Source organism: Macroventuria anomochaeta (assembly GCF_010093625.1).
Source record: "Macroventuria anomochaeta strain CBS 525.71 unplaced genomic scaffold BU25scaffold_8, whole genome shotgun sequence".
Taxonomy (NCBI): Eukaryota; Fungi; Ascomycota; class Dothideomycetes; order Pleosporales; family Didymellaceae; genus Macroventuria; species Macroventuria anomochaeta.
The window spans coordinates 446,428-473,506 of NW_022985369.1; the positions used below are offsets into that span (position 1 = coordinate 446,428).

Consider the following 27,079-nt stretch of genomic DNA (forward strand, 5'->3'; position numbering starts at 1 on the left):
TTTTGCAATTCGGATGCCAGCCGTGACGATCCATCAGCTATCACCTCCCTTGACCTGCACCGGTGCACTCGCACAGAGGTAATTCCAATTCTGCTATTTCCACTCATTTCTTAAGTCCTTCCTCTGATCGATGCTTTCGACTGCTCAAGCTTCTCCTTCATAAAGACCTCTACATGTCCCACCATCTCGGTACACCATGGACGGCATCACAGTCTACAATTTCTCTGCGCAACCACCCAACTGGGACCGCGTAGGGATATTCTTCGTTACCTACGCGGCGGTATAAGCTACCATCGTTGCTGCTGCCATGATTTTCTGCCTCTACCAGATGTAAAGCACACATGTTAACACTGTGACCTAGACTTCACGCAACGCCGATGTTCCTGATTGCTTTTTACAGCCCTGTGTTCCATACAAATAGCATCAACTCCTACTTTCCGCCTAGCCAATGGTAAGTAGTACCGGAAATCTATCCTCAAGTCCTTTGACTTACAGCACACAGGATCCACTCTCAACACCATGTCGTCGAGATCTTCACCATCTTCCACCCCGCCTATCAAGTCATCAAGCACTGGCGCGCCCAACGCCTCGCTGAGAAGCGAAAATGGGATACATCTTCCCTCGCAACGACCATCTCCGTGCGTCCACAGTCCAGAGGCTCGACCATCGAACTCATCGACCGCAACGCCAGCGTCGAGTACCTGCAGTCCGGCGACCGCCTCATGACCATGACAGCCCTCACGCGAGTGCTGAACGAGAACCCCGCGCCGCTGCAGGACTTCTCTCCGCGCCACGATTTCTCGGGCGAGCATATTGCGTTCCTGACGAGGCTCGCGAAGCCAAAGGATTTATACCCTGTGGCCAAAAGCGAACAGGCCTACGACGCCGTGTTACGGTGGTATATCGATATCATACTCCCCCCCCCCCCCCGACGCGGATTTCCCGCTCAACCTGTCGAGCCAGCAACTCAAGAGCCTGGAAGACATCTTCGAAACGCAGGGCCGCGCTGTCTGTGGCGAAGCATCCTTTGAACCTGCGCTGCCGTTCTTTGAACCCCCCAAGACAGCGTCGTCGAGTCCGACTGAAGCGCCGGGGTGGTTGCAGTATCAAGGGGGTGTTCCCGAGGAGTTCCATGAGGGTGTTCTCGACGACGCGAAGAACCACATTGAGAGTCTTGTATTGACGAATGTGTAGCCGAAGTTTGTCAGGGAGAGGCAGGAGCGTAGGAGAGAAAGTGTGGATTCTGAGCGGAGTGCTGGGAGCGAGGAGACGACTAGTAGCGCGAAGACTGTTGTGTCGAGGATGACGAAGTTAATGGCGGGGTTGAGGGAGAAGATAGCGTGTTGATCATGGGTATACTATCTAATTGACCTGGAACTTCTTGACGATTGCTTTTGGAGTAAGGGTGTCTGTTGCGTGAGGAGGTGTTGGTGGTGTCGCGACCTCACTATAAGCAATGTTAGCACCGCAACCTACACTTTCGCATTCGACCTTCCGTATCAGGAAGGTTTATAAGCATGTTAAGCAAACCCGCGTCGCATCCAGCGACAATCAAACGAACGCTCTCTGGAGGAGAGTACTCGCCGATGCTGTTAGCTATCGATTGAGAAACAGCAACAGTCACTGTATCTTACAATCGTGGACATGGTGTGTAAAGGCGCTGACAGACTTGATGGAAAGAGCGGCGACGGCAAGATAAGGTTATGGTTTGTAACTCAGCTTAAGCATACTTTAGCACTGTGATCGATGGTTTGTGGTACGAGTTGCCGATTTGGGAAGGTTCAGGGGTGCAACGAACCTTGCAACAAGCATCGCGCTAGTGAAAGAGCCGGGAACGTGGATGAGAACTGCCACTGCTAGACTGTTCCGGGTGATAGCCGTGTAGGAGGTGAGGTTCACATCACAGGACATCTTTGGGAATCGCATCACGCCAAGCCTTCGCATAGTGTATCGTGTCATGAGAGCTCTTTCGCATTATCATAGACAGCTTATCTCGGCGCCGTTGGGACGTCGATGTGTCTTTGTGGTGATTGTGATGTACACTCCAACTTCCTACCCACCGCGGCTGCTCTACCGCCTGGGCATGCCACGGCCGCGACCGCGACCGCCCATCCCAAGCGCTCTTTGGGCAGCGCCGGGCGGCAGCTGCTGTTGCGGGGCTTGTGCTTGCTGTGACTCCTGGTTTTCTGCGGCGATGTTAGCAGAATGCAGCTGTTTTTGTGAAAAGATGAATACATACTGATTGTCTCGTCAACGCTCAAGATCAGGCAAGCGGCTTCTGTAGCGGCTTGCAGAGCGTTGATCTTGACCAGACTGGGCTCCCAGACAAACTTCTCCAGGTTGTTTGCAACGCTCTCGGTCTGGAAGTCGACACCGGCCCAGGTGTTACCCTTCCTGTGCTCTACGCGCAGCCTGTTGAGGATATCTGTGGCATCAACACCGGCATTGTCGCAGAGCTGCCTGGGGATAACTTCCAATGCCTTCGCGAACGCCTTGATGATCGGTTGTTGCTTGTGAGGAATCTTTGTGTCGGCATAGTTGTGCAGGTATGATGAGATCTCCATCTCAACAGCACCACCACCAGCTACGATGTTCCTGTTCTTGATTGCGCGCTTGACGATCATGATGGCGTCGTGCAGACTTCGCTCTACCTCAGCAATGAACTGCTCGGCACCTCCACGGAGGACAAGTGTGCAGGTCTTTGCCTCGGGGCAGCCCTCGAAGAAGTTGAAACGCTCTCCTCCGATCTGTCGTTCCTCGAACTTCTCGCATGTTCCGAGGTGCTTCTCGTTGATGTCTGAGCAGGTCGATTGAACGCTTGCGCCGGTTGCGCGGCATACGCGGTCAAGGTCATCTGCTGCTACTCGTCCAGCGCAGAAGATGTCTCGGTCGGCGAAGTACTGTGTCGCAAGATCGCCAATGGGCAGTTTGCTAAGAACGACCTTGGCTCCTGTCTTGTACAATGCCTCCATCTTGTTGTAGATGATCTGCCATTCAGCGTCCACGATGGCCTGGTATTCCGAGACCTGCTCCACCCGCACTTCTGCGTTGTCCTTCTCGCTCTTGAGCTCAAGCTCGACGTTCAGACAAACGATCTTGGGCTGCTTAAAGGACTTCGGTTGCTGCTCGAATCCGGCGTACGAGAAAGTCTTCTTGAATGCGACGCCGTTGACGAAAAGCGAATCCTGGAGAGCACCACCGGTGATCTTCTTGACACCAATGAGCCTCTCGTTCAGCTCATCCTGATCCAGTGTAAGCACAGCATCCACGACCATCTTTGTGAAGAAGTCAGCGTTCCTGTGAATCAGCTTGCTACTCATGGCAGTCGCCGCAAGCTTCTGCAGGGTATCGCGCTGGTTGCCCTCGGCTGTGTCAACCGCGATCTCCACAATCTTGTTGACGGCAAGATTCGACGCTCTCCTCAGGCCCTTCATGATGGTCTGACTGCTGACACCCTGCTCGACGAAGTCTTTGATCTCCTTCAGTATCTCTCCGGCGATCACAACAACGGATGTTGTGCCATCGCCAACTTCGGCATCTTGCGATCGTGCGATGTCGGTGAGAACGCGGGCGGCGGGGTGGACGATATCGAGGAGCTATACATTGTCAGATGTCTAATGTCTCTCCAGAAAGGCCCTAGTGTAGCTACCTTCATGACTGTGGCTCCATCGTTTGTGATTGTCTGTCTACCGTTCGCGTCGACCATGAGCAGGTCACCGCCGTAGGGACCTAATGTGCCCTTGATAGTCGACTGTACCGCGAGACAGGCATTGATGTTAGAGATGACTTGGCCTCGTCCTTGAGACTGGTCGGTGCCTAATACGATTAGTATGTACTGCAGCTGTGAAAGCTCCAGGCTACTAACCCTCGCGCAGCACGACGATTGTCGGTGTTTGGCCGCCGAACGACATTTTGTGAAGTTACTAAAAGGTGCTGAGATTCGAGTGGTAACACGAAAAGCTCAGGGACTTGCGAAAACTGAACGACAAGTCTAAAGGGTATCGGGCGAGCACTGCGTAGCTGTGTTGTCTCCCCCGCCAAACGCGTAAATTTCGAGAAAGCCCTGGAGCGCCCGGCCGGACTTCTCCCGGGGCGCACGGGCCAGTTCAGGCGCCTTCCCAATGTACACTTCATGACACCAACGACTTCCAAACGCACTCTGACTCCAGCTACCAAGCTACAGTCATCTCTGCCGGTCACTCTCTCAGCAGTTTCGCTTCTTGTCGATATTTTGGTCCTTTCGGTGGTATTACTGTGGATATCGTACCTCGTGATCGCGCCAAGCACCCGTCTCCAGAACCTTGCACGTGCTGCAGCACATATCCTTCGTCTCTCCTTCGTCTCTCCTTCGTCTCTCCTTCCATTCTTCTCTAAACATCCTCTCTATTCTCTTCTACACACCGTACTTGTCATGGCAGTCAAATCGCGCGCTAAAAAGGTCAGTCTGTGACATTTGGCACCCACAAACCTGAAACACGATCTGATGGCTGGACAGGTGACATCCATTTCGAAAGCTGTTTCGGACGACATTTGCATGCGCCGGCTGGACCGGTATTCCAAGGAATCAGTCGAAAAGCAAATATCCATACCAGAAACAATTACCGCTCTGGACACGTATCCGCCATTACTAAGGATTCCATCTGAAATTCGGCGCGAAATTTTAAGATATGTACTCCCGTCTTCGAACAATAGGTTCGTCCTCTACACCGACTGCGACTCGACCGTGATCAGCAAGAAGTGGAACCGCAAGTGCCGGCCGCACGCTGACAAGCATCTGAGACTCGATGTTTTCAGAACCAGTCGCCTGATCTACCACGAATGTCTTTCCGTCATGTACTCCGAAAATCTATTTCACTTCTACGCCTTCAATTATCTACCCGTTCTAGATTTCATACGACATCTTAGCCCTGAAGCTAAGAGCTTGGTCCGGAAAGTCCGACTTACACCTCTTACGGACAAGCAAAACGATCCACCAGCAAGCCACGATATCTTTTGTACGGTTATTCACGACTCGTTACCTGGACTCAGCGAACTTCAGGCCGATCCAGTTGTCTTCTTCTAGTTTTGGTCATTACCAAATTTTTACGTTTGTATACTTCTTTTACACATAGACCATGAGCATTTTGACGAGCGGGCGTTTTCGGTACAATTTCAAGAGGATATGTGGGCGTCGCAGATGTTTCAATTGTAATCCGTTTCCAGCAATGTCAACGTTGTTCGCCGAAGCTCGTATTCGGTAAAAGACGTCTCCTCTTCTTTACTTCAGGATCGACTACAAGACCAGGATGCGCCTGTCTGAGAGTCATGAATTGACTTTCCACTCGCATACAGTCCGATACCACATATGGCAGCGGCAATGCAGAAAGTAGCAAAGTTTAACGCCGTCAGACTGATCTTCTTCCAATTCGCAGTGTAGTTGCCCCGGTTGAGGTACAGCCAAAAGATACCACTCATTCCGTAGGTGAACCAGGAAGCGAACAGCGCAGATATCAGTCCAAGCAGGGAGTTGAAATTGGGAATACTCTCAGCAATGATCCACGCGATCACCCAGAGCGTCAGGGTGATACCAGCCCACGACCCAATGGCCAGCCAGGTACGAGAGCCCATGTGGCGTGTTCCACGGAAGATGCGTACATAGATGTACTTGGCTGCTACATGGCCGTAGATCACGCCAGCCAGAAGGATCTGATATCGGTCAGTCGAATTCATACACTTCGCTTCAAATGACAACATACCGTAGGCAGCGCGATGCCGTACGCGACCTTTACGACAACTTTACTTGCGCTTCCTAGCGCAGGACTGGCAACGTCCACACCAGCGTAACGGTATACTACAATGGCGACAACCAGATACATCGTGATATCGATTGCTTGCAGCATGAAAAGTGCTTTCGGAAACTCACTCGGGTCCCGGAACTCGGAGATGAAAGAGAAGAAAGCTACGTGACCAGCATATGCAAAGATGATGTTGGTTACCGCCAAGAAAGCTGGTGCAAAGCTCGGTGAGTACGTAGCGGCGAGCCTGAGGTTTGGCTTTGGATCAACTCCTAGCGCGATCATAGCTAGGAAGACCGCGCCGCAGATGGAGATAAACGAGGCGATGCTGAGGTACGAAACTTTCTTCAGTGTTCGCGGAAGAGTGAAGATCCAAAGGACCACAAAACCAACGACGCCCCAGACGATGCTGCAGGTCGCGTTTTCGGTGATGGCGTTCATCGCAATGGTGAACGTCAAGATGTGCGAGCCCATCACTGCACGCGTCAGTCCATCAGACTCATTACACAATCTTTTAACATACCGAATACCAGGAAGATGGTTTGCGCAGCGCCGCCGAACTCTCGTCCAAAAGGTCCCCACATGACCTCCAGCGCATCTGCAAGGTTATGGACTCGCGGATACGCCGCCTTGTACTGGCCGAGTACGTAGCCAGTGTACGTAGCTAGCGATCCCATGGCAATGATGAGAATGATACCAGGTACGAACCCAATAGTCGCAAGAACAGACGGCAAAGAGAGAACACCAAGAGATATAGTCTCCGCAATCATGATGAGTCCAGCTTGCCTATTTCACAGGTCAGCCAACCTCCCTATTGCAATCTCGCCTACGATGCAAACTCACCACCACCTCAAAGTCCGGTACTTAACTTCGTTTTCTCCTTCGTCTCCAAATGGATCGTCATCATGCGCACTCGAGCGCCTCTTTTCTGCAATCTGGGGTCTGGTCTCTGTATCTCGGCTTGTAGTGCGATTGCTTGTGAGGTCACCCTCGCTCTCTGGCTTTTCACTAAAGTCGTCGAATACTGACTGCAGATCTTCTGCCGCTGGATGCATGCTGCGGCGCACCGGCGGACCGTTGCGCATTGTCTCGCGCATGTTGAAAGTTGTTCGATGATAATCTCGATGCACTGATACGTCTGGACGACCAAAACAGGTGTTTGTAAATTTGCAAAGCAATTTTTTTCGATTTCGGACAACGAGTTTAATCACGATGCTCGACGTTACTTGGTTTTATTCGGGGTCGAGAGTCATCATGGTGATCAATGGCACTGGCGCCTCGGACCCTGATGATGTAACCTTTCAGCGCGAAGCTTGAAGCTTGGTACGTAATTCGGCGTCACTGGTTCGCCCGCACAGTCCCGGCAGCTGCACCCAGAATTCAAAAATTGCTCGACTCACGTCAGGCAAGGGGACATGCGCTCACTAATTGTTTGCGCGTTGAATGTGCTTACGAGCAGTCCGACTTTGTGACTGCGAAGGTGCTGCAAGAAGCGAGCAAACCTTAAAGCTTATTCGGGTTAAGCTTAAATCCTACAGGGCCATCACCATCTGGGCAGTTGTTCACCGAACATACGGTCATCTCATCTACACCAATATATGGGAACATCTTGAAATGAAGAACAGATCTTGTCTCACCCTCTTCATTCGATACCAGCCCTACAATGCAAGTACCAAACCCACAACTCCGGCCATTCCCATCACCAACTTGCCAGCAACCTGCCAACCTGTCGCAGCACTTTCCCACAGCGCCCTATCCTCAGAAACCTGACTACCCGACTGCGTTTTGTTCGGTGTTACGCAAACGAACTGTACTGCGTTATTCTGATTGCCTCCAAACGAAGCAACAACAGCGAAAAGCACCACCTGGCTGACAAACTGATCATACGTCAACGCCGGATATATATCTGAGAACCCCGACGATAACTCTGGTCATCGTAGAAAGAATGTGAACTGCCCCGCGCTGAAGCCTGGCAGTTATCCGGGGAGTTCAACACCCGGAAGCGAAGGATACGAGCAGTTGTCATTCGGAACAACGAATCGTGACCCTGTCAATTCGGCAGCAGACACACAGGGCGTAAGCAAGGTACTTGCAAGCAGACTCACGGCTATACAACTGCGCATTAGGCGTTGATCTCCCACAAAGCTCAAGCAGCCGGTCCAATCGTGCCCCGGAAAGGAATGGATCTGGACATGAATTGTCGGGCCTCCACTCAGAAATTGTAGCGTTCGATAACATTTCCTGCATGAACAACATGCACTCGTCGCTAAACACACCTGCGCAGCTAGACCCGTTGGTCAAGTTGGTCGTGTTCAGTGGCGTGAACTGATACAAACACACGCTCGTATTCGACGCTTTGTTGGGGACGCTGAGGAAGCTTTCGCGCGTATAGCGAAAACAGTCACCATTGAGGTTGGGGCCTGTGTCGTTCACCAGGATGAAAAGGTGCCAGGGGTCTTGATTCGGCAGTTCAAGGAATGGAACACTGCCTACTGACTCAACCGAGGCGTTTGGCGAAGAGATGTAGGGTATGTCGAGGAAGCTGAGACAGCAGACGTCTAGTTGAGAGATACCATTGCGGGTGGAGGTGAAATCTGTCGTTGTGTTTTGAGCCAGGGTAGTTCTGAGGGGAAGTGTTGCCGCGAGCAGTATGTGGGTAGTTGGTGTCTGCATCTTGTGTGAAGGTGTACAAGCGCAAAGAGATGGCGGTGTGGATTCTTCTATACTCGGTTTTTCGATATTGCACTGCCAGCTATCCGCGCTTCCTGCTCTCAGGGACCCGACTGCCCTTCGTTTTATTGTTCGCCGTTATACATACAAACTGTACATCGCTCTGCGGCACCTCTTGTACGCCGTCGTCAAACCTCGCAGCAACAATGAACGGCACTGACTGGGTGACGTGGAGATCGTAAACGTGGGGAACAGGCGTTGAAATGTGTGGTAGTTCTCTGGGAGGCTGATTCCGTCAACAGAAGAGTATGTGCAAGTGTCGTTTCCTTCGTCTTCGACGAAGGCTGCGCCTGATCAAGGTCAGTCTAAGTATTTTCGAGGAAGGACGTATAGAAGGAGACATGCCCTGATTTGGCCAATGTACTGAAGGCTGTACCGCACGCTGCCACAGCCTCATCGCGAGGATTTTCCCCAAGCCGTGAATCTGCACACGAGGTGCTGGGACTTGTAGTCAGCACGGCACTCCGTAGGTAGTCTATACACCCCGAGCTCAGTACACCGCTGCAGCCATTGCTCCGATCTCCATCGGACGTTGCGTTGACAGGCGCCAACTGGTAGATACTAAAGCTTGTGCTGCGTACACCATCCGGTACGCTAAGATAGCCTTTGTTTGTGCCGAGAACGGCAGCGTTATCTATGCTCTTGAGCTGTACATCGCGAATGGTGTCGTTGACTAACAGGTCGATCTGCCATGGCTCTGTGACGTTCAAGTTTCGGGCTGCTGTATTGTTCCAGGTAAACGAACGGGTACCGGAGGAATTGTGATAACTCCCGTTGTTCAACTCAGCGACTATTTGGTAGTTGGTTTGAGGATTGCAAATTGACGTCCCATATATGGTTTGAGCGATTGGTGGCGTAAAGAGAGCGAATGCCGCGAAGAGTGGAAGGATTGACAGATATATGATGGGCATTGAAATTTGGCTGCGCTAACCTGACCTTCAGAGTTTCGTAGTCCTCGGGATATTTATCGACAATGAGTGTCCGGACTACCTGTGCAATTGCTGTGCTGTTCGTCGACCCCATCCTTGGCTGCCGTCATTGCTTCATTGTGGCATTCACGCCTGAAGCTATCGTGGGGTGCCTTGATGTCGTGATCATTGTTTAAAGACTAAGTGCAAGGCTAAGATTTGGAAGACAGTGCTTGGTTGGATGAAGTGTAAAGTAGCGTATCTTGGCAGGGACCGTCAGCCATGCGCTTTACTAAAAGTCCCATGCAACCCAATCAAGCCTATTTCTGTACGGATTCAATTCAGCTTGCTGGTTCAGGACTACAGTATATGGTGCGTGATGCAGTGGCTGTCTCGTGGCTTCAGCATGTTCACCGATCATTTAATTATACGTCCTTACGGCCGCCTTCCTCCCAGCTCATGCCATAGCTCCTAACTCTGCTCCAATAGAATGCTCTATCGTTCTTCAAACCGAACTCACCCCAATCGTCTGTCAGGCGGTTGTAGCTCCAGTAGCCTTGCCATGTCAACTTATTGTTCTTGGCCTGGCGTCCCGCGCTGCTCAAATTTAAGATCATCTTGTTGAAATACTTAGGCGTCGCGCCTGCGGTCTCGATGATCAGCGTGCCTTCCTTCTCTCCGTCCACAACCCCGGGCATGTCAGGGCCGGTGAGGCGCCAACGGCCCAGTAGTGCGTCCTTCATCGGTGCGGATGGGAGGTTGCCATGGTTCTTATGCATGTGTTCGACGTAGAGATAGGGCACTACATCAGCTGGTTCAGATGTTGTGAGAAGCGAGACACATGTTCCGTCGCGCAGGAAGCGGAGGTAGCGATAGTATGTGACGATGTGAATCGGCGAGCCCCAAGTCAAGCTCATTGTGCTGGCTGCACCGGCGCGCTGGTAGTTGACTGTGCTGATGTAGCAGCCATTGAAGCGGATCCGTGGGCGCCGATTGAAAAGGGTGCGGTATGTTGGATAGGGTGATGGGACGAGCAGCTGGGTGACGGCCACAGGAGATGGAGGAGTTGTAGGAGCGTTGTCCTCGATGTCAGAATCGTCACCTAGAATGAAGCCGCCTTCATCGTCGTCGCCAAGCGGTCGGCCGTCGATCTGGCAGGTGTAAGAGTAGTGCATAGCTGCGAACCCGTACTCATATCCCAGGGCCAGTCGCTTCCAAACTTGATCTTCAGTGCTGACAAGGTACGCGAGGCGCTTGCAGACTTGTGCCAGACGGACGAATGCCGCAAGGTCTTGCACGGCAAGATGCTCCAGTATCTGTACGATAATCTCTTCTGGGACTGCCGCTATGGGACATGGTGGGGCTGGAGAGAGGTCCGTTGGCGGCGGCTCTCCTGAGATGGATAGGGTGGAGAACTCAGCGAGCAGTGTTTGCAATGAAGCCGGGAGACCATGTAGGGAGTGGTGAGCGGTATTCGGTACTGTTACCGGCGCGTTGGAGGGGTTGGGATCCTGTGGCTTGGAGGTTGTCGTCGGTGCTGCACCTGCTGCTGAGGCGCTGGAAACTTGCGGCTGAGGCTTGGATCTGTTCTTGAAGAAGGAAGGCGGAAAGTGTTTCGCCTTGTACTTCTCGTGGACACTGTCGTCGAGCTGTAACAAGTGTCAGTGGATGGACGTACGTACACCTTCCACGTAAAGGACTTGCCTTGAAAGCCTTTCGGTACAACCTCACACTGTCCCCCAGATTTCCTTGCGTTTCGCGTTCTACAGCCTTCTCATAATGGTCTAATGCCGTCTTTGGTTCTTTGCTTGCAGATGCAATAACAGCGGTCTGAGCGCTGCTTTCATCAAGCCTTCGGCCATGTTGCTTCTCGCCTAGATCTTGATGAACGTAAGGAGCAACTTCGTCTGTCTCTTCTACACTTCGCTGGCGCGCATGGGAATGAGATGCTGCGGCCGACGCAGTACCTCTTGGCGGTGCGTGCGGCCTGCTGTCTGCTGGGGCTGCAGATGCTACAGGCGCCTTGCCCTTGGCTCGGGCCGAGACTTCTTCCCTCCATCTCTGGCGGAAAGACTCGAGCTCAGCCTCCGTGCTCGTGGAATCGTTGTTAGGGTCCATGGTTCCAATGTCCAAGTGTGGCGTCCCGGTTCTAAGCGCACAGGCCGATGTCGCTGGTTCCACGTGCAGGGAAGGTGGGTATGATACAATGCAGGCCTTCAAAGGGTCTAATAGGAATACATATCTACAGGGGGTGTGACTCTTTGTCTATGTGGGCGTTGCGCGGTGAATTTAGCGATGCACTGAGGTTGACAGTGACAGCGATGACGAAGGCAGGAAAGCGCGCCACAGACGCGTTCTCGATGCGAGTGCATCTGATAAGCCGCCCTTTGCAGACCCACATTAAGCTAGTCCGAACAGTCCGATTGCGATTGACATTTTTGAGCCGTGGAGCTAAGAACAAGCATCACCGATCCGTCGCCGCCCTTCAGCACAGCGTCACCACTTTGTCACCGCCCGTGGAGAATGAACACGCCCGCCTTTCTGCGCCCTCGCGACTCTCACTGCACGCCTCGTTTCGACTCGAGGTAGCACAGCCATCCACTGCACCAAGCTGTAGAGATGGCAACGGCCACACAGCGGGCCGAGGATGTGGACGTCATCAAAGGCGCGGACGAGGTGTCGCTCTCGCAGAAGATGCTTTCAGCCGTGTCTGGGAGCATCTTGACCTCGCTACTCGGTAAGTCAATGTCTACCATGCTCTCTATTAGTTGCGCAGCATCAGCGGGCTGTGTCCAACACGGTGTTCGCCTCCATGCTTTCCTGGACCCTTGCTGACGTAGAACAGTCACGCCCCTCGATGTCGTCCGCGTCCGTCTGCAATCGCAGGAAACGCCCCAAAAGGGATCATCACATACATCCCGCGGATTCAATGGTACCACGCTCACGCAATTTCGCGACGTCCCACCGAACATGGGAATATCGGCTTGCTGCAGAGAAGTGTTTTGGATGAACAACAAGGCACCCTTCTGCGTAGCTGGGCCAACAATGTCGCCAATTAACCCGGCAGACCTGAGCTGCGCGGTGGAAGAGGTCGAACGCAGGACCATCAACAGCACATGGGATGGACTGCGAAAGATTGCACAGAACGAAGGGCCACGGACACTATGGCGAGGACTGTCGCCAACTCTGGTTATGGCAGTTCCAGCCAACGTTATCTACTTCGCTGGCTACGACTGGCTACGTACAGCCCAAGCGTCGCCCTTCCGCTCGACCGTGCCAGATGCATACGTACCGCTGGTAGCAGGTGCGACCGCGCGTACAATGGCTGCCATCACTGTGAGCCCAATCGAGATGTTCAGGACCAGGATGCAGGCAGCAAACCACACAGCTACTGCTGCAGGACACTTCCGTGAGACAATGGACGGCCTTCGGGAAATGGTGGGCTCACAGGGTATCCTAAGTCTTTGGCGCGGCCTCACCTTGACTCTGTGGCGGGACGTACCATTCTCTGCCATCTACTGGTGGGGATACGAGGCGACACGAAACGCTCTGACCGACGCACGGGGCCGAGTGGAGGCCAGGAATGAGGGTTTCGAGTTCCGCATGGGTCGCGGCGGGGAGAAGATCCAGCGGCGCAGCCGGTCAAGGAGTCGAGAGAATACCAAAGACACGATCATTGACAGCTTCCTCGCTGGCGCTGCCTCAGGTGGAGTTGCAGCGTTCGTTACCACCCCCTTCGACGTCGGCAAGACACGGCAACAGATTGTACGGCACGCGGGTAAGGCTGCTAAAGATGCCGCAGACACCATACGGCCAGAGGACCAGTCAATGCCCCGCTTCCTTATGCACATCTACAAAGAGCAAGGGATGTCCGGGCTTTTTAAAGGGTGGGCTGCTCGGTCACTGAAGATTGCACCCGCTTGTGCAATCATGATCAGCTGCTACGAGTTAGGCAAGAAGGTCTTCAACGATTCGAACGAGCGCAAGCATCTCGAACGATCGTGACACCACACAGAAGGGTACATCCGGCAGAAGACTTTTGCACATACCTTAGACTTGGCGCGTTCACCCCATTCGGAGCATGGAGGTTGATCCAACTCATTTTGCATGGCGATAGCATGGCATGTCACGGCGTTATTGGCGAGTTGGGGCAAGGAGCGGCCTACGACTGAACATGTATTGATACCAGCGCTTTTGTATATACTGGCGCATGTATTATAGCGACGAAAGGCATCGCACATAATCGATTCATTCACACTCGCATTGACGTCCTGCACTCGTCTTCATCCCTTACACACTCCATTCTGACATGCCTGCAGTGAGCGACCAGATTCGACGTTCAAGTGTCCTAAGGCTTCACTCGAGATGCATTCCGCGCTAGTGGATCGTCATAGCCGCGAGAAGCAAAAGCGTCAACAGCAACCGCATTGCGTGAATCAAGCTACCCCACACCTACCACTCCGCCCACTCCAATCGATCGCAATGCTCGACGTTGAAGACTTTGACGCCGTCTTCCAAGGCCTCAACTACACCGATGGCCTGGTGCAGCAAATTCAAGAGTACCAGCATGCGCTCGGCGGTCAGACTTTCTTTGAGCGCCTGCTAGAACTATTGAAGATCAAAGGTATGCGCCGCTGCAATGCCAAAAGCTATGGTTTACTGACAAGAGCAAGGACGCAAAGCATATCCACCAAAGACACCGCAACAGCTCCACGATCTTCACCAGCGCATCGTCTCCTCCGAAACCACACTACACAATAAGCACTGCTTGATCTTCTACCTTCTCAAAGACTTGTCGCCGCAGCACCACGAAGATGACGAGCTTGCCACCGCATTCGCCCGCGACGTACACCTCGAGAAGCGCTTCTGGACGTTCATCGAGGGGCTGTGGGCGCTCGATCGCCTCGAGTTCGCGACCGCTGTCGGCAACCTCACACATCCCAGCATAATACCAACGTTTCCAGACGAGATCATGTTTACGCTGCTGAGGTGCAGGGAGAAGCTGAACAGGGTGAATGTACAAAAGGGCGAACAGGACGAGGTGCTACCACTTGCGTACTACAACTGCGTCAAGCCACCCCTCGAGGACCAGAAGGTCAGGAACGAGTTCGCAAAGTACCTCTCAGGTCGCAACGTTACGGAGACATACTACTGGATACACACTCGCCCAGAGTATGAGCAGAAGCCTCTTCTTGAGATCTTGATCGAGCAGACATTAGAGAAGAGCGTGTGGAACAACGGCATTGGCGAAGAGGTGTACACGAGGGAGGACAAGGCTATGGAGCTCGTTAGCTTGCCATTCAGTGATGACGAAGAGGGTTTCGTTGAAAAGTTCCTCACTGAGGGCAAGGGAAGGTCGTTTCGAAACGCAGAGGATACAGTCATGATGCGCAGGATTGCCATGGGCAGGCTGACAGACGTGGCTGGCGACCAGAATACACGGGGTCGCAGAGCAGATGGTGTGAACTGGGACTCGCTCAAGGATGGTGTCAAGAAGGGTCTTGGCCCAAGGCGTGACGAAGATGGGTTCGTGTTCTGAGCTCTTGCTCCCAACCACTAGGAGAGTATCTGTTTTGCATAGCGAAGGCGTACGGCATATTAATCACAGACTGGAGATAGGCAATCAGGTTAGTTGAATCTCACAGGCAATTTCCATCTTACCTTGGACCGTTTGCACGACATTCTTAGGCGTAATCTCGCGAGACTTTCTGTCGTCTCTTACTTTCGATGCAGCTCACCACGCCGGCAAAGCGCCGAAATGTTGCAGCTTCTTCCAGACGAGCTTCTGCTACAGATCACTCTCAATATCCACGACGACAATCGCAACACTTCGCTGGTCAACCTTGCTCGCACCCACCGTTCCTTCCGCAATGTTGTGCGCGAAACGCTTGTCCGCAACGCTGTCGTCCCACTTCGCAGCATCCCACACTTCATCGTCCTGCTTTCTCAAAATCCAGTCTGGGCCAGATCAATTAAGCAAATCGAGCTCCGAGATGACAGTAAGGATGTCGGCAAAATCACGCACAGTGCACTGGCTATGTTGGTGTGTAGTGAGCTCATCCCGAAGATATAGGAGGGTCGTAAGAGAGCAGATTTTCAGTATGCACTCGAGGCTCATTAGTGTGGACGGCATTGTTCTTTGCGTCATTGCCGCACGCGAACGAATTGCTGGTCAAGCCTGCGACTGACCAGTTGCCTGTTGCCTACGAGTTCTTGTTACGACACTACAAGTGCCTTAATGGAGGTTTATCTGCACGCCTGGAGCCAAATGTACGCGATCAGCTAGAGGTGCTCAAAGTGAAAGCACCCCTCGACATCTACGATCCCATCGGCGCTCCCACCTGACGAATTTCAAAGTCCTGATCTTCGATGGAGAATGCCTTCGCCCAACGGATACGCATGGTCATGGAAGTCATCAAACGGCAGCTCTCAGCAGTACTCGACCTACCGAAAGCATCCCTCCAAATCTCGAGTCACTCCACATATATGGCGACCATAAGTCCATGCCATGGAGAGGATTGGCAGAGCTGTAATGGCACTAAATCGAAAACAGATTCGGTGGTCTGAAATTCACGAACCTGCAGATACAGCTTCTCTTCAACATGTCCTGCCGCTTGCTTGCGCACTTCATCGTCATAGCTTCGAGCTGGATATATTCAAGAATACCGACGTGCTGCTCATGTTCATCGGGTGGGAGCAATCAAATCTGGGCTTCAAGGCATTTTTCAGAGGCCTAGACGATGTCCACGACACCTTTATGAGCTCCGCGCTCTATAAGTAAGACTCTCTCCCTTCTGCGACCGAGGCTGTGCAAAAAGAGGCGAAGATTGATAGACGATCGGGACGGTGTTGGTCGTAATTTCATCATTGTGTGCTATAAAGACCGACTCTAGGATATCTGGCGCTCAAACAAGCCCAACCGGAACGCCACGCAAAAGTCGCTACTTATGTACAAAGCAATCACTCCTTCAGACTTTATCGCCCACCAATCGGCTGCTTCGCAACCGGCCTGATCCAGCTGACCGCCACATTGATGCCGATGACGATGGCGCCGATGATATAGAACACCTTGCCGTAATTCTTGCCGTTATACCGGAAGATGATGGCGAAGACGATGCCTCCAAGGTTACCCATCGCGCCGGTGAAACCAGAAACGACACCGTTGGCATGTGGGTGCACATGCGGCACCAATCCGAAATCCGCACCGTTGGCTCCCTCGAGGAAGACTGCCATTGCGCCGACGAGGCCCATCATTGTGCTCTCGTCCTTGGAGTTGAGCACACCGATGATTATCAGGAACACACCAGTGAGAATACCATATGCGTGCAGCACGATCTTCTTCGCCCACACGCTGTGTCCCGACTTTCGATAGGCCAGGTCTGATATGTACCCACCAAGAGGACGTGCCACACCGTTCAGGAGACCGAACATAGCAGCCCAGTTCCCGGAGGCTTGGAGCGACATGGTGGGGAAATTGTGCATGTAGTAGTTGCCCAAAATGCTGTTGATGCTGAGCTCGGCGCCGAAAGTGCAGAAATAGCATGCTGCAGGGACCAATGTCTGGAGAGAGAACATGGTAGCCAGGATGCTGGTGAAGGAGGGCTTCTGAACGATCTCGGTTGTGGCGGTGTTGTCTGTAGTCCATCAGCAACCACATAACCCACAATGGGACTGAATAACGTACACATCTGCACATCCGTCTGCTGCGTTTCGTTATCCTTCCAGCCACGCTTCTTCTCATCCTCACTCGCCGGCGAAGGAGCCTGACTCTTCTCAATCTCCGCCGTACTCCCCAGCCTCGAGCTCGTCAGACTCGGGCGCGGAACATCCTGCAAATCGCCCTTGATATTAACAACCTCTCCCTCATGCGTCCCAACCTTTCCATCGTGGATAACATCATGACGTCTCAGACTCTCTTCCGCCGCAGCGATGCGCTCGTTCCACTTTCCCGTCGGCGTATCCTCGCACAGCACAACGAGGCAGATCGCAACGAAAACAATAAGGATACCGGGCACAACGAAGCTCACACGCCACGCCTTGTGACTCGGCAGCCCATCGCCTACCAACGCCTTGTAGACAGCAGGCATGACGAAGTAAGTAATACCTCCACCGAGATTCCCCAGTCCACCAGCAAGCGCATTCGCCGTACCCACCACATTCTTGTCGAAAAACCCCGTCGTCCAGACCTGGCACGGCACAAAGCTGCCTCCCAGAATGCCAATAAAGAACCGGAGTGCGTAGAGTCCGGAGGCGTTGGTCACGGTGCCGGCGAGGAATGTGGGGATCGCGCCGGCGAGAAGACAACTGGCGAAGGTGAGGCGTGGGCCGAAGTGGTCGCAGCAGGGACCTGCGATTAGACGAACGATGAGCGTTGCGGTTAGGGCGATGATATTAGAATTGGCAACTTCGTAGGGCGCCATGTGGATGTCGCCTGCGATGACGTCTGCTAGGAGGGGTGGGAAGGCTAGGAGAAGTTAGTTAGGGGTCGTTGTAGGAATGGGTGCGCGTTGGGGGTGGTGCAGTGAGACGGAGGATCTGCGGAGAGATATGGGTTGCAAGATGGTGTCGGAGGAGGTTCGACGTACCATACCACGACCAGAAGGCGATCATGAATCCGAACCAGGAGAAGAAGAATGTGCGGCCATAGGTTGTGGAGATGGGGTTGAAAAAGGGGATAGAACGGGCTTTTTGGTTGATGGGGTTCACTTCTGGCGCACGCCAGAGGAGCGAGAAGGTACCCATCTTGGTAATCGTAAGTCCAAATGCAAAGTCCTAGGATCCAGGTATGATCAAGTCCAGTATCCAGAACCGTACCAGATCAGTGGAGAACGAATACACCGGAGTGATCGCAACGGAACAGCTTGTCAACTGCATCACACCTGCTGTCCAGATATATAAGTATACATCAACGCAGCCTCTGACCTCACCCAGCATTTCCAGCATCTCCGCGAGATAAAGTAGCATAGAGATGGCGTTTCTCCGTGGGTAAGATCGTCCCCATATTTCCCATCCGCGTTCTTTAGACACCCGTGGCTAGGGTAAGGAGATATGGGGGCGCTCAACGCACTGACAGATCTCCCGCTGCAAGCCTAACCCCCAGCACCACCAAACTTTCTCAAAAGAACAAGAAAGCCAATATTCAAAGGCCACTGGTGGCTGTTGAGCGAATGCTTATTCCAGACGTGTCACAGCCACAGCTTCATGATGCGTATTCCCGCAGTGTTCACTGCTGTTTGAGATAACGAGCAGTGACCAGATAGGCACATTGTCTGACTGACTAGGGTAGCCATTGGGCAGAGCCGCAAATGGGTGCTGGTGATCCCAAGTTAGTCCTTATCTTGCGGTCCCGGTGGTGCAGTAGTTTCTGTGGGCCTTATCAGCGGTTGAGATTGAAACGTGTGCGTGTGGGATGGCAGTAGTACAGTGAATACATAAGGAGTGATACGTTTGTACTTCCGTGGTGCGCTGGAATATGGACTGAGATGCGTGATGGATGAAGGCAATAGTTGCGGTGTCATGCTGCTATGACTGACAGTCAATGCGATTGTGAAATATATCGTCCTCAGCCAACGATGTTCAACTCGATGCGTTACTTGTAGTATACATGTTTATACCAGACGTAGTTCCCGCCCAAGCCAGTCGAAGCAAACGCCTCATTGCTTAGCCAGGCCACAAGTACTCTATCGAGTGGCGATGTTGTTCGTATCTATTCGCGGTGCGGTGTGGTGTAGCTTCCGGATGGGCAGCAGTCTTATCTGAGTCTTAGCGGGCGATAGCGGCCAATTAGACGTGGTCAAATAAGCCGCGGAGATGCTTGTTTTGCATCACGTGACACTGCGGTCGATACGGCTGTAAGCTGCCAGGTAGCTGATCGGTTATACGCAGAAATATAGAAGCAGGTACTCGTGTAATACAGAAGTATGTTTCTGAGACGGTCGATGCAATGTATATGGTGATTGATAAGCTTTTTTCCAGTCCACTCTGTTCGCCGTCGTGCCAAGCAACCAGCAAACAGTCTTCAAGAACTCAGTCTGCCAAACGCTTTTCAACACATCCAAGGCATCAAACTCAAGCCCGAAACGCATGATATAGGGTATCTCAAACGATAAGTGACCGTGAACGCCGGTGATGGGGAGGCCAAAGGAAACCACAATAATGTGTCTTCAGAAGATCGAAGAGTCGATAGAGTGACAACCGGGTTTTAACATGCGTTATCTGCGTCGTCGTTGCGGCTAGTGTGTTCGGTCGGCCAGTGGTCTGGCTTCGGTACCTGCGACGGCGCTTCTCCGATACGAGGCTTCCTTCCGTAAACAACGTAACTTTTTGTTGTTAGTAACAAGAGCGTCTGAGGGGCGAACAACTTACACCTTGTAGTACGCATGTACTGTTTTGTCAAACAATGAGTTATGTACGCGTGCTAGTTTGACACGGATTTCGGATTCTGTCCATCCCCAAGCTCGGTTAAAGTAGTTGACTGACCATCCGTATAGGCCTGCCTGCATGTTCTGAGCCATGAACTTCCCAAACATCTTCAATCGATCCTCCTTCGCCCATTCATTGATCGGTATATGGAAGACTTCTTCCTTGACTTCGACAAAGCCAGCCTGCTCATACCACCTCTTGAGTTTGTTGGCGATGCGAAGCGGCGTTTCCAAGTGATTGGTGGCGGCATCGTCCTGGTCTTTGGACCATTCCAAGAGTGGCCAATTTTCCGGCATGGTGCCGTCGTCGCAGTAGACCTTGCTGTCGAGTTCTTGCGATTCCATCCAACCTCCGGGTTCGAGATTGTTGAAGCCCTTCTGGATTATCTCCCGGAAGTCGTGGAAAATGCCTAGCGACATGCGAGTGTGAATGTAGTCGTAAGTGTATCCGTTGGCGAGCCCCCACCACATCTTGTGCCTGATGTCGTCGATCATTAAATGACAATTGTCAGGTGACCTAGCGAGACTTAGTGTGTGCATACAGCAGGGTCGTGAGGGACCTTTACCACCCCTTTGTAGGTGTTAGATCAATGCCTTCAACCTTTTACAATGTCAGAGAAGCGTTATGGAATGAATTGTTGAACCCACTCGAGTTCGAGGGAACTCTTTAGCTGGATTCTGTCAGCTTTCAGTACCAAAGATATGCGCCTTTGACAAACCCATTTCGTGGCACCAATGCCCAGTCCCACAGCCAATATCCAGTAATCTTCTGGGGCGTCTTTGTGGCAGGCGATTGATTGGAGCAAACCAGTTGCGGCCATTGAAAAGTGCTCTGATAATGATATGCTGCAACTTCAAGCGCTCATTTTCGAGCTGGATGTACAGAGTCAGACTGCGTTACTCGAAGGGGACGTACAGTAATACATCATCATTTGGAAACGGGTACGCTGAAAAGCGGTCAGCATGATGGCAATGTTCTCGCTTCTAAGTGTATCCCTACCTCCAACCTTCCACTTCTGGTATGTCCTCCCATATTCGTGCAAGACGTCTCGTACTGACGGCGTCAGGCTTTGTGTTTCCCTGGTCGACGTGAGCACGACTGGTAGCGATGGAGAACAGGATGACGTACGCCTCGAAATCGGCGGAACTGAGGGAGCGGCTGTCTGGCTATACAAAGGATTCAGTTAGCTGAGCTCGAGTCGTGGGGCAGGCGGGGAAGCGAATCAGGTGTCAGCATACATCGACTTCGATAGCCTGGCTGGTTCGATCGGTGTGGTCCGTGAGGTCTGTGAGGTCTGTCGTTGCCGACAGCGGGCGCGGTCGCTGCATTGGAGCCATCATGTTGTTGCACTGAGCCTTCACAGCGACTTGCGTCGGAGGAATCGAGTAGGAGGCGGGACCCAGCTGAGTGGGAAGACGTTCCTTAGGTCTGGGTCGTCAGAGACGGGACCGGGACAAAACGACGCTAAGCGCGGGCTACTGTGGGCCAGACACCCCGCAGTGTTTTCCGAGTCACCGCCTGTGTGTGCCAGCAACTCAACTCCAAACAGTATCGTGTCTTGCACGCGTCGAATCAGGCTGCGCCGTCATCCTCGACGGGCTTCAAGCCGCTCCGGTGGCTGCTGAGCACCCGATGAACTGGACACGACGTCGCCGAAGACCCTGATGCCGTCCGTTTGACACGTCGTCCGGCGCCGTGATGGGACGGCCTATCCCATGTCGTGCATGCGCCGCAGTCTAGCTGATCCTGTTGTTTATTTCTGACAGCAGCTTCTGGACCCCAGCCGAACGTGGCCGCGACGATTTGTGGAGACTGGACACTGCGAGGCGTCAAGACAAATTCGAAGTGTTGGAGCATGACCTTGACCACTCGGAGCATGACCTTGACCACTCGGAAGCCCGAGTTACGAGTATGTCTTGAAGTGATACACGGCTGCGTGGAAGAGCAATGGTGGTTAGCGAGCTGTACCGTCGCGGCGGTTGTGGTGATGAGTGTCTTGTCGTGCATGGTTGGAACCCGAACGACGGGGTCGCGGTGCCCGTGGCTGCCGGAGATTTGTTGGCACAAGATATACCTTCACCGTAAGACCTGGATGTTTTAGTGAGTGGCTTACCGAAATCTTTACATGAGTACTCCAGAGTATTCACCGCGAGAAACAAATGCATTGTGGACCAATCTCGTGTGAGAACACACTTGGATCAGACGACAATTATGTACAGGATGACTGTGTCGCGCGTAGTGCGCGGGTATCAAGAGGAAAGAACTAGCAAATCAAATGAAGCAAAACATGTATGCATCTCGGATGGTCAAGCACGACGTGACCCAGATATACCCTCCTTCCCAGCCCAGTCGACCCGATATTGTCTCCTCAAGCTCCTTCCGTTTCATTCCGCATCGATCACATAACACATAAACACAAACCAACAGAGATCAGCAAGCACGAACTCAGAAACGGTCTGCATAACTCAAGAATGTCCCAGTCGAGGTTCCTGGCGTTCCTGGTACCTTGGGAAATTCGCCAGGCACGTGTAAGTCAGACACACTAATGTCTGTATTAGTCCTGTGCACACCAGGGAACGCCTGCTTTTCAGCAGTTTCAACCAACTCAACGGGCACGGGTCCGCCGTTCACAGTCTGACCGGAAGAAGGGAAGGGAAACGCTTGCTTCTCGGCAGTCTCGACCTGCTCAACGGGTACGACTCCGCCGTTCACAGTCTGGCCTGAGGTAGCGGCGGGGGCTGCCTCAGCCTCGCCTAAAAAAGACGAGGTGTTGTTGTTGTTGTTTTTGTTGTTGTTGTTGGTAGGCGTAGGTGTAGCGATACCGCTATCCAAACCACGTTCACCTTGATGGGCGATGATGGTGGCAGAGTGAGCTGTCGGCCCTGAGGCTACGCGATCAGAGTATGGCTGTGGAATTGCAGGTGTAGTTCCAGAAAGGCCATCGTTCGCGGGTGCTGGCGTGTTGTCCGTGGCATAACCATACTGAGGTTGTGCTCGAGTACCACCTGTAAAGTCATCGACAGGGTGCTGAGGCTGAGCTTGTGTACCACCAGTTAGATCATCAATAGGCACGCCCTGCTGATCAACTTGAGGTGATTGGTACTGTTGCCCTGTTCCTTGAGCCTGCAGTGCTTGCTCCTCCTCCTTAATCTGGTGGCGACGGTAAGCTTCGCCAGCGAGTGCGCCAGCAGCTACTCCACCCGCGGCTGGGGCCATCCATCTACCGTAATTGCTATCGTGACGTTCGACTGGGGAGCCTTCTGTTGGCTGAGCCTCGGAAAATTGAGTCTGGTTTGTGTAGGGGTTGACATAAGGGAAGTCGCGTAGCGGCTGCTGCTGGTTTGGTAGAGTTCCGTAGTTGGATGTGTAAGGGTCGGAGTATACGTTGTCCTGGTATTGCGGCTGATGCGTAGACTGAGCGCTCGTGTACGAAGGCTCCTGGTGTTGTTGGGCAGGCTGAGAGTTCGCGTACGTAGGTTCCCGGGCCTGTTGGTTCGACTGAGCAGGTTGTGAGGAAGTTGAGTTCGCAAGGTACATCGGGTGCACATCATGCTGTAGGTGCCCTCCAGAAGCGGTGGTTATATCATGTCCGAAGTCCGAGCTACCACTAGATGGTGAGAGAGGTTCTTGTAAGTGACGGTTGACTGCAAGATCCGAAGGAAATCGCCCACCTGGAGAAGGTCTAGTCGGTGGTTGCTCCCTCGGCTGGCTAACCATCGACTGATTCGCAGAGTACGGAACAGCATCTGCCTCGTCTTCCTCTAGGCCGCCGTCGGAACTGGCAGAACGCGCACTGCCTGCACTGGCGCTCCTGACGCTGGCGTGTCGGCGCACAAAAGCATTTCGCTCTTCGCCGCTCTTCTCGGTCAAAGTCTTGATATCATCATACCAGGCATTCATGGTTTCGTAGGTCTCGGCGCGGAATACCCAGGTGTGTCCACGATGCATTGATCCGGCCTGGCGACCCTTGATCACAAACTTATGGGATGAGCTACCAGGTTGAGAGCGCGAGCCAAGCTTCTGGTCCGGCAAGTACAACGACATGACCGGCGGCTGGGTATAGATGCGATCGGCGGACTTGAACTCGTGGATGTGAGTCGGTGACAGAACGTACCTAAGAGTATTAACATTGATCGTTGGTAGGAGCGCAAAACGACATACCACCCAGGCGTATAGCTCTTCAGGTACTTGCTCTTCCTCTCAAGCATACCAGCTCTAACTTCTGTGGTAGCTGGGTGGTGCTTTCCAGGGTACTCAATGTCCTCCAATCTACGCAGCGGCAAATCAGGGTTAACAAAGTGAGAGTCACTCCGGACGAATCGTCCCCACTCTTGATCTCTAGGCATAGCGATTGGACCACTGCGAAGCTTCTCGACTGTCGCGTACATCTCGTCTGCATCACGCTTAAGGATACTAGCAAGAGCGTTGTAGGCTTTCTGGATCTCGCCGACGACGATGGACTCAAGCTCGCGCCCAGAGTTCTCAAGGTTAAGGTAGGCCTACCATGGTTAGTGTGCGCTTTTGCGTGCGGTTGAACTCAACTCACTCGGTGCAGGTAGTTCTCCTCGTCAATCTGTCGCTCGACTTGACGCTCAACTCCCAAACGCACGACATATGGGTCTCCCTTGCCAGCGATTGCAGAAGGATCGGAGTCCACTACTGCGAGTGCTTCTTCGAGAGCTGTCACACATTTTCTAGTGTTCTCTTTCTCCTTCTCCACGTTGTTCTTGAAGTCGCCAGACAGAGACTTGATCTCTTTGATCTTTTGGGCAAGGTCTGCGCGAAGCCCGCTGAGCTGGTTGATCACATCTGCTTCGATATCCCTGGCCTTGTTCGCTTCGACAATGGCCTGCTTGTGGAAGTCGCGGAGGAAACGGTTCGCATCGTTCAAGCCACCATCGCTGAGCAGTGACGCCGGTGCATTGGTGTTGTTGATCACATTGGACACTTTGAGCAACGACTTGGCACGGTGCTCGTAGGAAGATGAGACTTCTCGGAAGTAGGTGATCAGGTCCTTGAGGAACTTGCGCCAAGCTGTCAAGTGTCAGTCAATGTCAGCTCTGCATACTGTTCGTTACATACTCTGGAACCGATCGGCTAAGATGTCAGTTGGCGAGCCTTTAGTAGGCACAGGTGTGTAGAACACGCTCTCTTCGCGGTCATAGCCGTGCTCCTGGTCATCAATAGTCACACCACGGATGCTGCCAGCGTACATGCTCTTCCTGCTTCCGCTCCGCTTCAGGCTGCCACTCCTCTTTACCGAACCCTTCTTCTTGAGTGTTCCACTGCGCGAGGGCGCTGAACCCTGGTTCAGGGTCGAGTCCCTCAGGGTCGACGAGGCCCTGGAAGCTGAGCGCTGTGGCACGTCGCCGCCATCGATGACCGACGAGCCCCTGGTGCGCGCATCGAAGTCCTCCTCGAATCTGCCCAGGCGCTCCTGCTGCCCACCGCTTGTCGCAAAGTCGTTCGCGCCGACGTTCAAGTGCGAGCTGTCGCCATACCCCCTCGAAAGGTGTGAGGGGTCATCTATGCTGGGTACGCCCGCCATCCTGGTCCCTGATGGATCCTAGCTATCCCTGCAAAGGTGATCGGTAGGTGATGCTAAGGAGATGTTTGGAAGGAGATATTGGTAATAAATCGCACAGCCTCGTCCGTTACTCTCAGTTGTAGATTAAGGAAGATCCTGGACGACAGGCTGGGTACATGTGAGATGGTGCCTGTGGTGATAACTCTCGCGCCTGTGGCTGTTGATGACGTGGGGCTCGCGCTAAAAGGAAACCTCGGAAATGAACCTTGATGATGTTGAGGCGCAGTCGTTCGCGGAATCGCCCAATGGAGATGGTGCTGTAGATCAGTCGATTCGTGCAGATGCGCTTGGGCTTCTCAGAAGGTCTGAATGTCCTGAAGATGAAGTGCGAAAGCGATATGTGCAGCGGCGCAAGGCGGTTTTCTTATCGGCTCTGCGACTTCAGAAGACCCTTCGACCCAAGTACCTACGTCATTCAAACCAGTCGCACTTTCCCTGAACTACCTTGGCGACTATTGTAACCACAGAACAAAAGCACCGAGCGACGATCGTCATGTTGCATCCAGTAAATGCTTTCAAACACCAGTGCTAGCTATCGACGGCTGCTGCCGCTTAGCCTGTGGCGTCTTGCGACATCAGGGCCACTCGTTCTCGTTTGCGCTTCAGGCTGCAATACCCTCTTCGGCCGTCTGTCACATGCGGCTCGGCAGCCTGAAGACACGGTACATTTTTTGACAGCTCTGCAGCTTCAATTCGAGCTCCTGTGCTCAGCGATCATCTCACGATATTCGCTGGTCACACACGTGGGGTCGCTTGATGTGGAGAGATGATCAGCCGGTCTTCCCGAATACAGCAAGCTCAAGACCGGCCTTCTTCTTTCCGCCGATCGTCACATTCGTCTCGTGCCGAAACTCTGCCACAAGACCTGATTGTGAGATCGACGGTACCCATTCGGGGCTGCCTCCTGACTGACAGCTCATTTGGGGTTCGTATTGTGAGGTTGGTGCAGCTGGCGGTTCTGACGACAGCTCCAGGTAGGCACGATTAGTAGATAACTTTTGCAGGTGCTTGTCATAAAAAAAAACCTGTCGACGGCGGTCCAACCCCATCACGGTACCAGACGGCGCTGAAATTTGGGTTACAATGCGGTGAGCCGACGTAGCGTACCACAAGCCAACTCAACATTGACGCAAGCCTTGAAAGCACACTCTGGTGTGAGAACACAAGTAATGTCAGGGTGGCACACGAAACGACAAGCGATCGACATGTCTATGAAAGCGCAGAGGATTGATTGCAATTAAGTAAAGTCTATGCCAACAACGATCTGCTTCCTCACTTGCGTGGGCCAGGCTGTCGGATGACTATCGCACAGCGCATACCAAAATGAACATGCTCGCAAGGACGAACGTGGAGGACCGTAGATCCATTGCAAGAGGAGGCCTTGAAAACTATTCTGGTTCTCCCCAAGATCCAACTAAAGCGAGACACCTTTCGATAACGATTATGAAAGCAAGGACTACCACGAAGTATCGACGAACGGCAAACTCTAAAGGCCTACTCTCGTGAGCAGCATAGCCGCTGTATATGAACCGACATATATCATATATCTCGGATTCACGTTCCGGTAACGAAACTGCACTCATCCACACACTATCCGGATAAAGACAGAACTTACCCACGCCAGCAAGCGACAACATGGCATTCGCTGAACACCCATC

At 52.9% G+C, this 27,079-nt stretch overlaps 12 protein-coding genes across 12 annotated transcripts; 4 read left to right on the forward strand and 8 right to left on the reverse strand.

Annotated features, from left to right (window-relative positions):
• Positions 1–377: 377 nt before the first annotated feature.
• Positions 378–1,194, forward strand: BU25DRAFT_456439 (uncharacterized protein; the record flags this gene model as incomplete). Its single annotated transcript, XM_033710027.1, has 3 exons — positions 378–451; positions 503–898; positions 960–1,194. The coding sequence occupies 3 exons, from the start codon at positions 378–380 to the stop codon at positions 1,192–1,194; spliced, it is 705 nt and encodes a 234-aa protein (XP_033564213.1).
• A 793-nt stretch (positions 1,195–1,987) lies between these two features.
• BU25DRAFT_388180 (T-complex protein 1 subunit eta) lies at positions 1,988–3,996 on the reverse strand. Its single transcript, XM_033704462.1, has 4 exons — positions 3,866–3,996; positions 3,650–3,816; positions 2,240–3,596; positions 1,988–2,186 (listed from the first exon to the last, which is right to left on the reverse strand). Exons 1-4 carry the CDS (start codon positions 3,909–3,911, stop codon positions 2,071–2,073), a joined length of 1,686 nt encoding a protein of 561 aa, XP_033564214.1. The 5' UTR covers positions 3,912–3,996; the 3' UTR covers positions 1,988–2,070.
• Positions 3,997–4,309: 313 nt separating this feature from the next.
• Positions 4,310–5,384, forward strand: BU25DRAFT_263686 (uncharacterized protein). The gene has a single exon (XM_033701761.1). It carries the CDS (start codon positions 4,484–4,486, stop codon positions 5,060–5,062), a length of 579 nt encoding a protein of 192 aa, XP_033564215.1. The 5' UTR covers positions 4,310–4,483; the 3' UTR covers positions 5,063–5,384.
• On the reverse strand, positions 5,263–7,016 carry BU25DRAFT_388188 (amino acid transporter; the record flags this gene model as incomplete). Its single annotated transcript, XM_033704463.1, has 4 exons — positions 6,618–7,016; positions 6,298–6,560; positions 5,736–6,250; positions 5,263–5,685 (listed from the first exon to the last, which is right to left on the reverse strand). Exons 1-4 carry the CDS (start codon positions 6,869–6,871, stop codon positions 5,263–5,265), a joined length of 1,455 nt encoding a protein of 484 aa, XP_033564216.1. The 5' UTR covers positions 6,872–7,016.
• Positions 7,017–7,441: 425 nt separating this feature from the next.
• BU25DRAFT_408623 (uncharacterized protein) lies at positions 7,442–8,902 on the reverse strand. The gene has a single exon (XM_033705856.1). The coding sequence runs from the start codon at positions 8,445–8,447 to the stop codon at positions 7,797–7,799; it is 651 nt and encodes a 216-aa protein (XP_033564217.1). The 5' UTR covers positions 8,448–8,902; the 3' UTR covers positions 7,442–7,796.
• On the reverse strand, positions 8,629–9,626 carry BU25DRAFT_263679 (uncharacterized protein). Its single transcript, XM_033701759.1, has one exon. It carries the CDS (start codon positions 9,413–9,415, stop codon positions 8,810–8,812), a length of 606 nt encoding a protein of 201 aa, XP_033564218.1. The 5' UTR covers positions 9,416–9,626; the 3' UTR covers positions 8,629–8,809.
• Positions 9,627–9,837: 211 nt separating this feature from the next.
• Positions 9,838–11,530, reverse strand: BU25DRAFT_429668 (uncharacterized protein; the record flags this gene model as incomplete). Its single annotated transcript, XM_033708562.1, has 2 exons — positions 9,838–11,061; positions 11,117–11,530. 2 exons carry the CDS (start codon positions 11,528–11,530, stop codon positions 9,838–9,840), a joined length of 1,638 nt encoding a protein of 545 aa, XP_033564219.1.
• Positions 11,531–11,781: 251 nt separating this feature from the next.
• Positions 11,782–13,597, forward strand: BU25DRAFT_263682 (mitochondrial carrier). Its single transcript, XM_033701760.1, has 2 exons — positions 11,782–12,149; positions 12,258–13,597. The coding sequence occupies exons 1-2, from the start codon at positions 12,032–12,034 to the stop codon at positions 13,415–13,417; spliced, it is 1,278 nt and encodes a 425-aa protein (XP_033564220.1). The 5' UTR covers positions 11,782–12,031; the 3' UTR covers positions 13,418–13,597.
• Positions 13,598–13,792: 195 nt separating this feature from the next.
• Positions 13,793–15,055, forward strand: BU25DRAFT_388192 (uncharacterized protein). Its single transcript, XM_033704464.1, has 2 exons — positions 13,793–14,036; positions 14,086–15,055. Exons 1-2 carry the CDS (start codon positions 13,895–13,897, stop codon positions 14,949–14,951), a joined length of 1,008 nt encoding a protein of 335 aa, XP_033564221.1. The 5' UTR covers positions 13,793–13,894; the 3' UTR covers positions 14,952–15,055.
• A 1,332-nt stretch (positions 15,056–16,387) lies between these two features.
• On the reverse strand, positions 16,388–18,502 carry BU25DRAFT_388193 (nitrate transporter-like protein; the record flags this gene model as incomplete). Its single annotated transcript, XM_033704465.1, has 3 exons — positions 17,998–18,502; positions 17,097–17,876; positions 16,388–17,046 (listed from the first exon to the last, which is right to left on the reverse strand). The coding sequence occupies exons 1-3, from the start codon at positions 18,152–18,154 to the stop codon at positions 16,388–16,390; spliced, it is 1,596 nt and encodes a 531-aa protein (XP_033564222.1). The 5' UTR covers positions 18,155–18,502.
• Positions 18,503–19,613: 1,111 nt separating this feature from the next.
• On the reverse strand, positions 19,614–21,171 carry BU25DRAFT_336319 (S-adenosyl-L-methionine-dependent methyltransferase; the record flags this gene model as incomplete). The annotated part of the gene is made up of 9 exons (XM_033702622.1): positions 19,614–19,731; positions 19,778–20,359; positions 20,403–20,434; positions 20,482–20,504; positions 20,553–20,706; positions 20,758–20,780; positions 20,834–20,913; positions 20,963–21,000; positions 21,073–21,171. 9 exons carry the CDS (start codon positions 21,169–21,171, stop codon positions 19,614–19,616), a joined length of 1,149 nt encoding a protein of 382 aa, XP_033564223.1.
• Positions 21,172–22,279: 1,108 nt separating this feature from the next.
• Positions 22,280–25,382, reverse strand: BU25DRAFT_335913 (uncharacterized protein; the record flags this gene model as incomplete). The annotated part of the gene is made up of 6 exons (XM_033702604.1): positions 22,280–22,468; positions 22,727–23,122; positions 23,219–23,948; positions 23,996–24,333; positions 24,381–24,868; positions 24,917–25,382. 6 exons carry the CDS (start codon positions 25,380–25,382, stop codon positions 22,280–22,282), a joined length of 2,607 nt encoding a protein of 868 aa, XP_033564224.1.
• Positions 25,383–27,079: the final 1,697 nt, after the last annotated feature.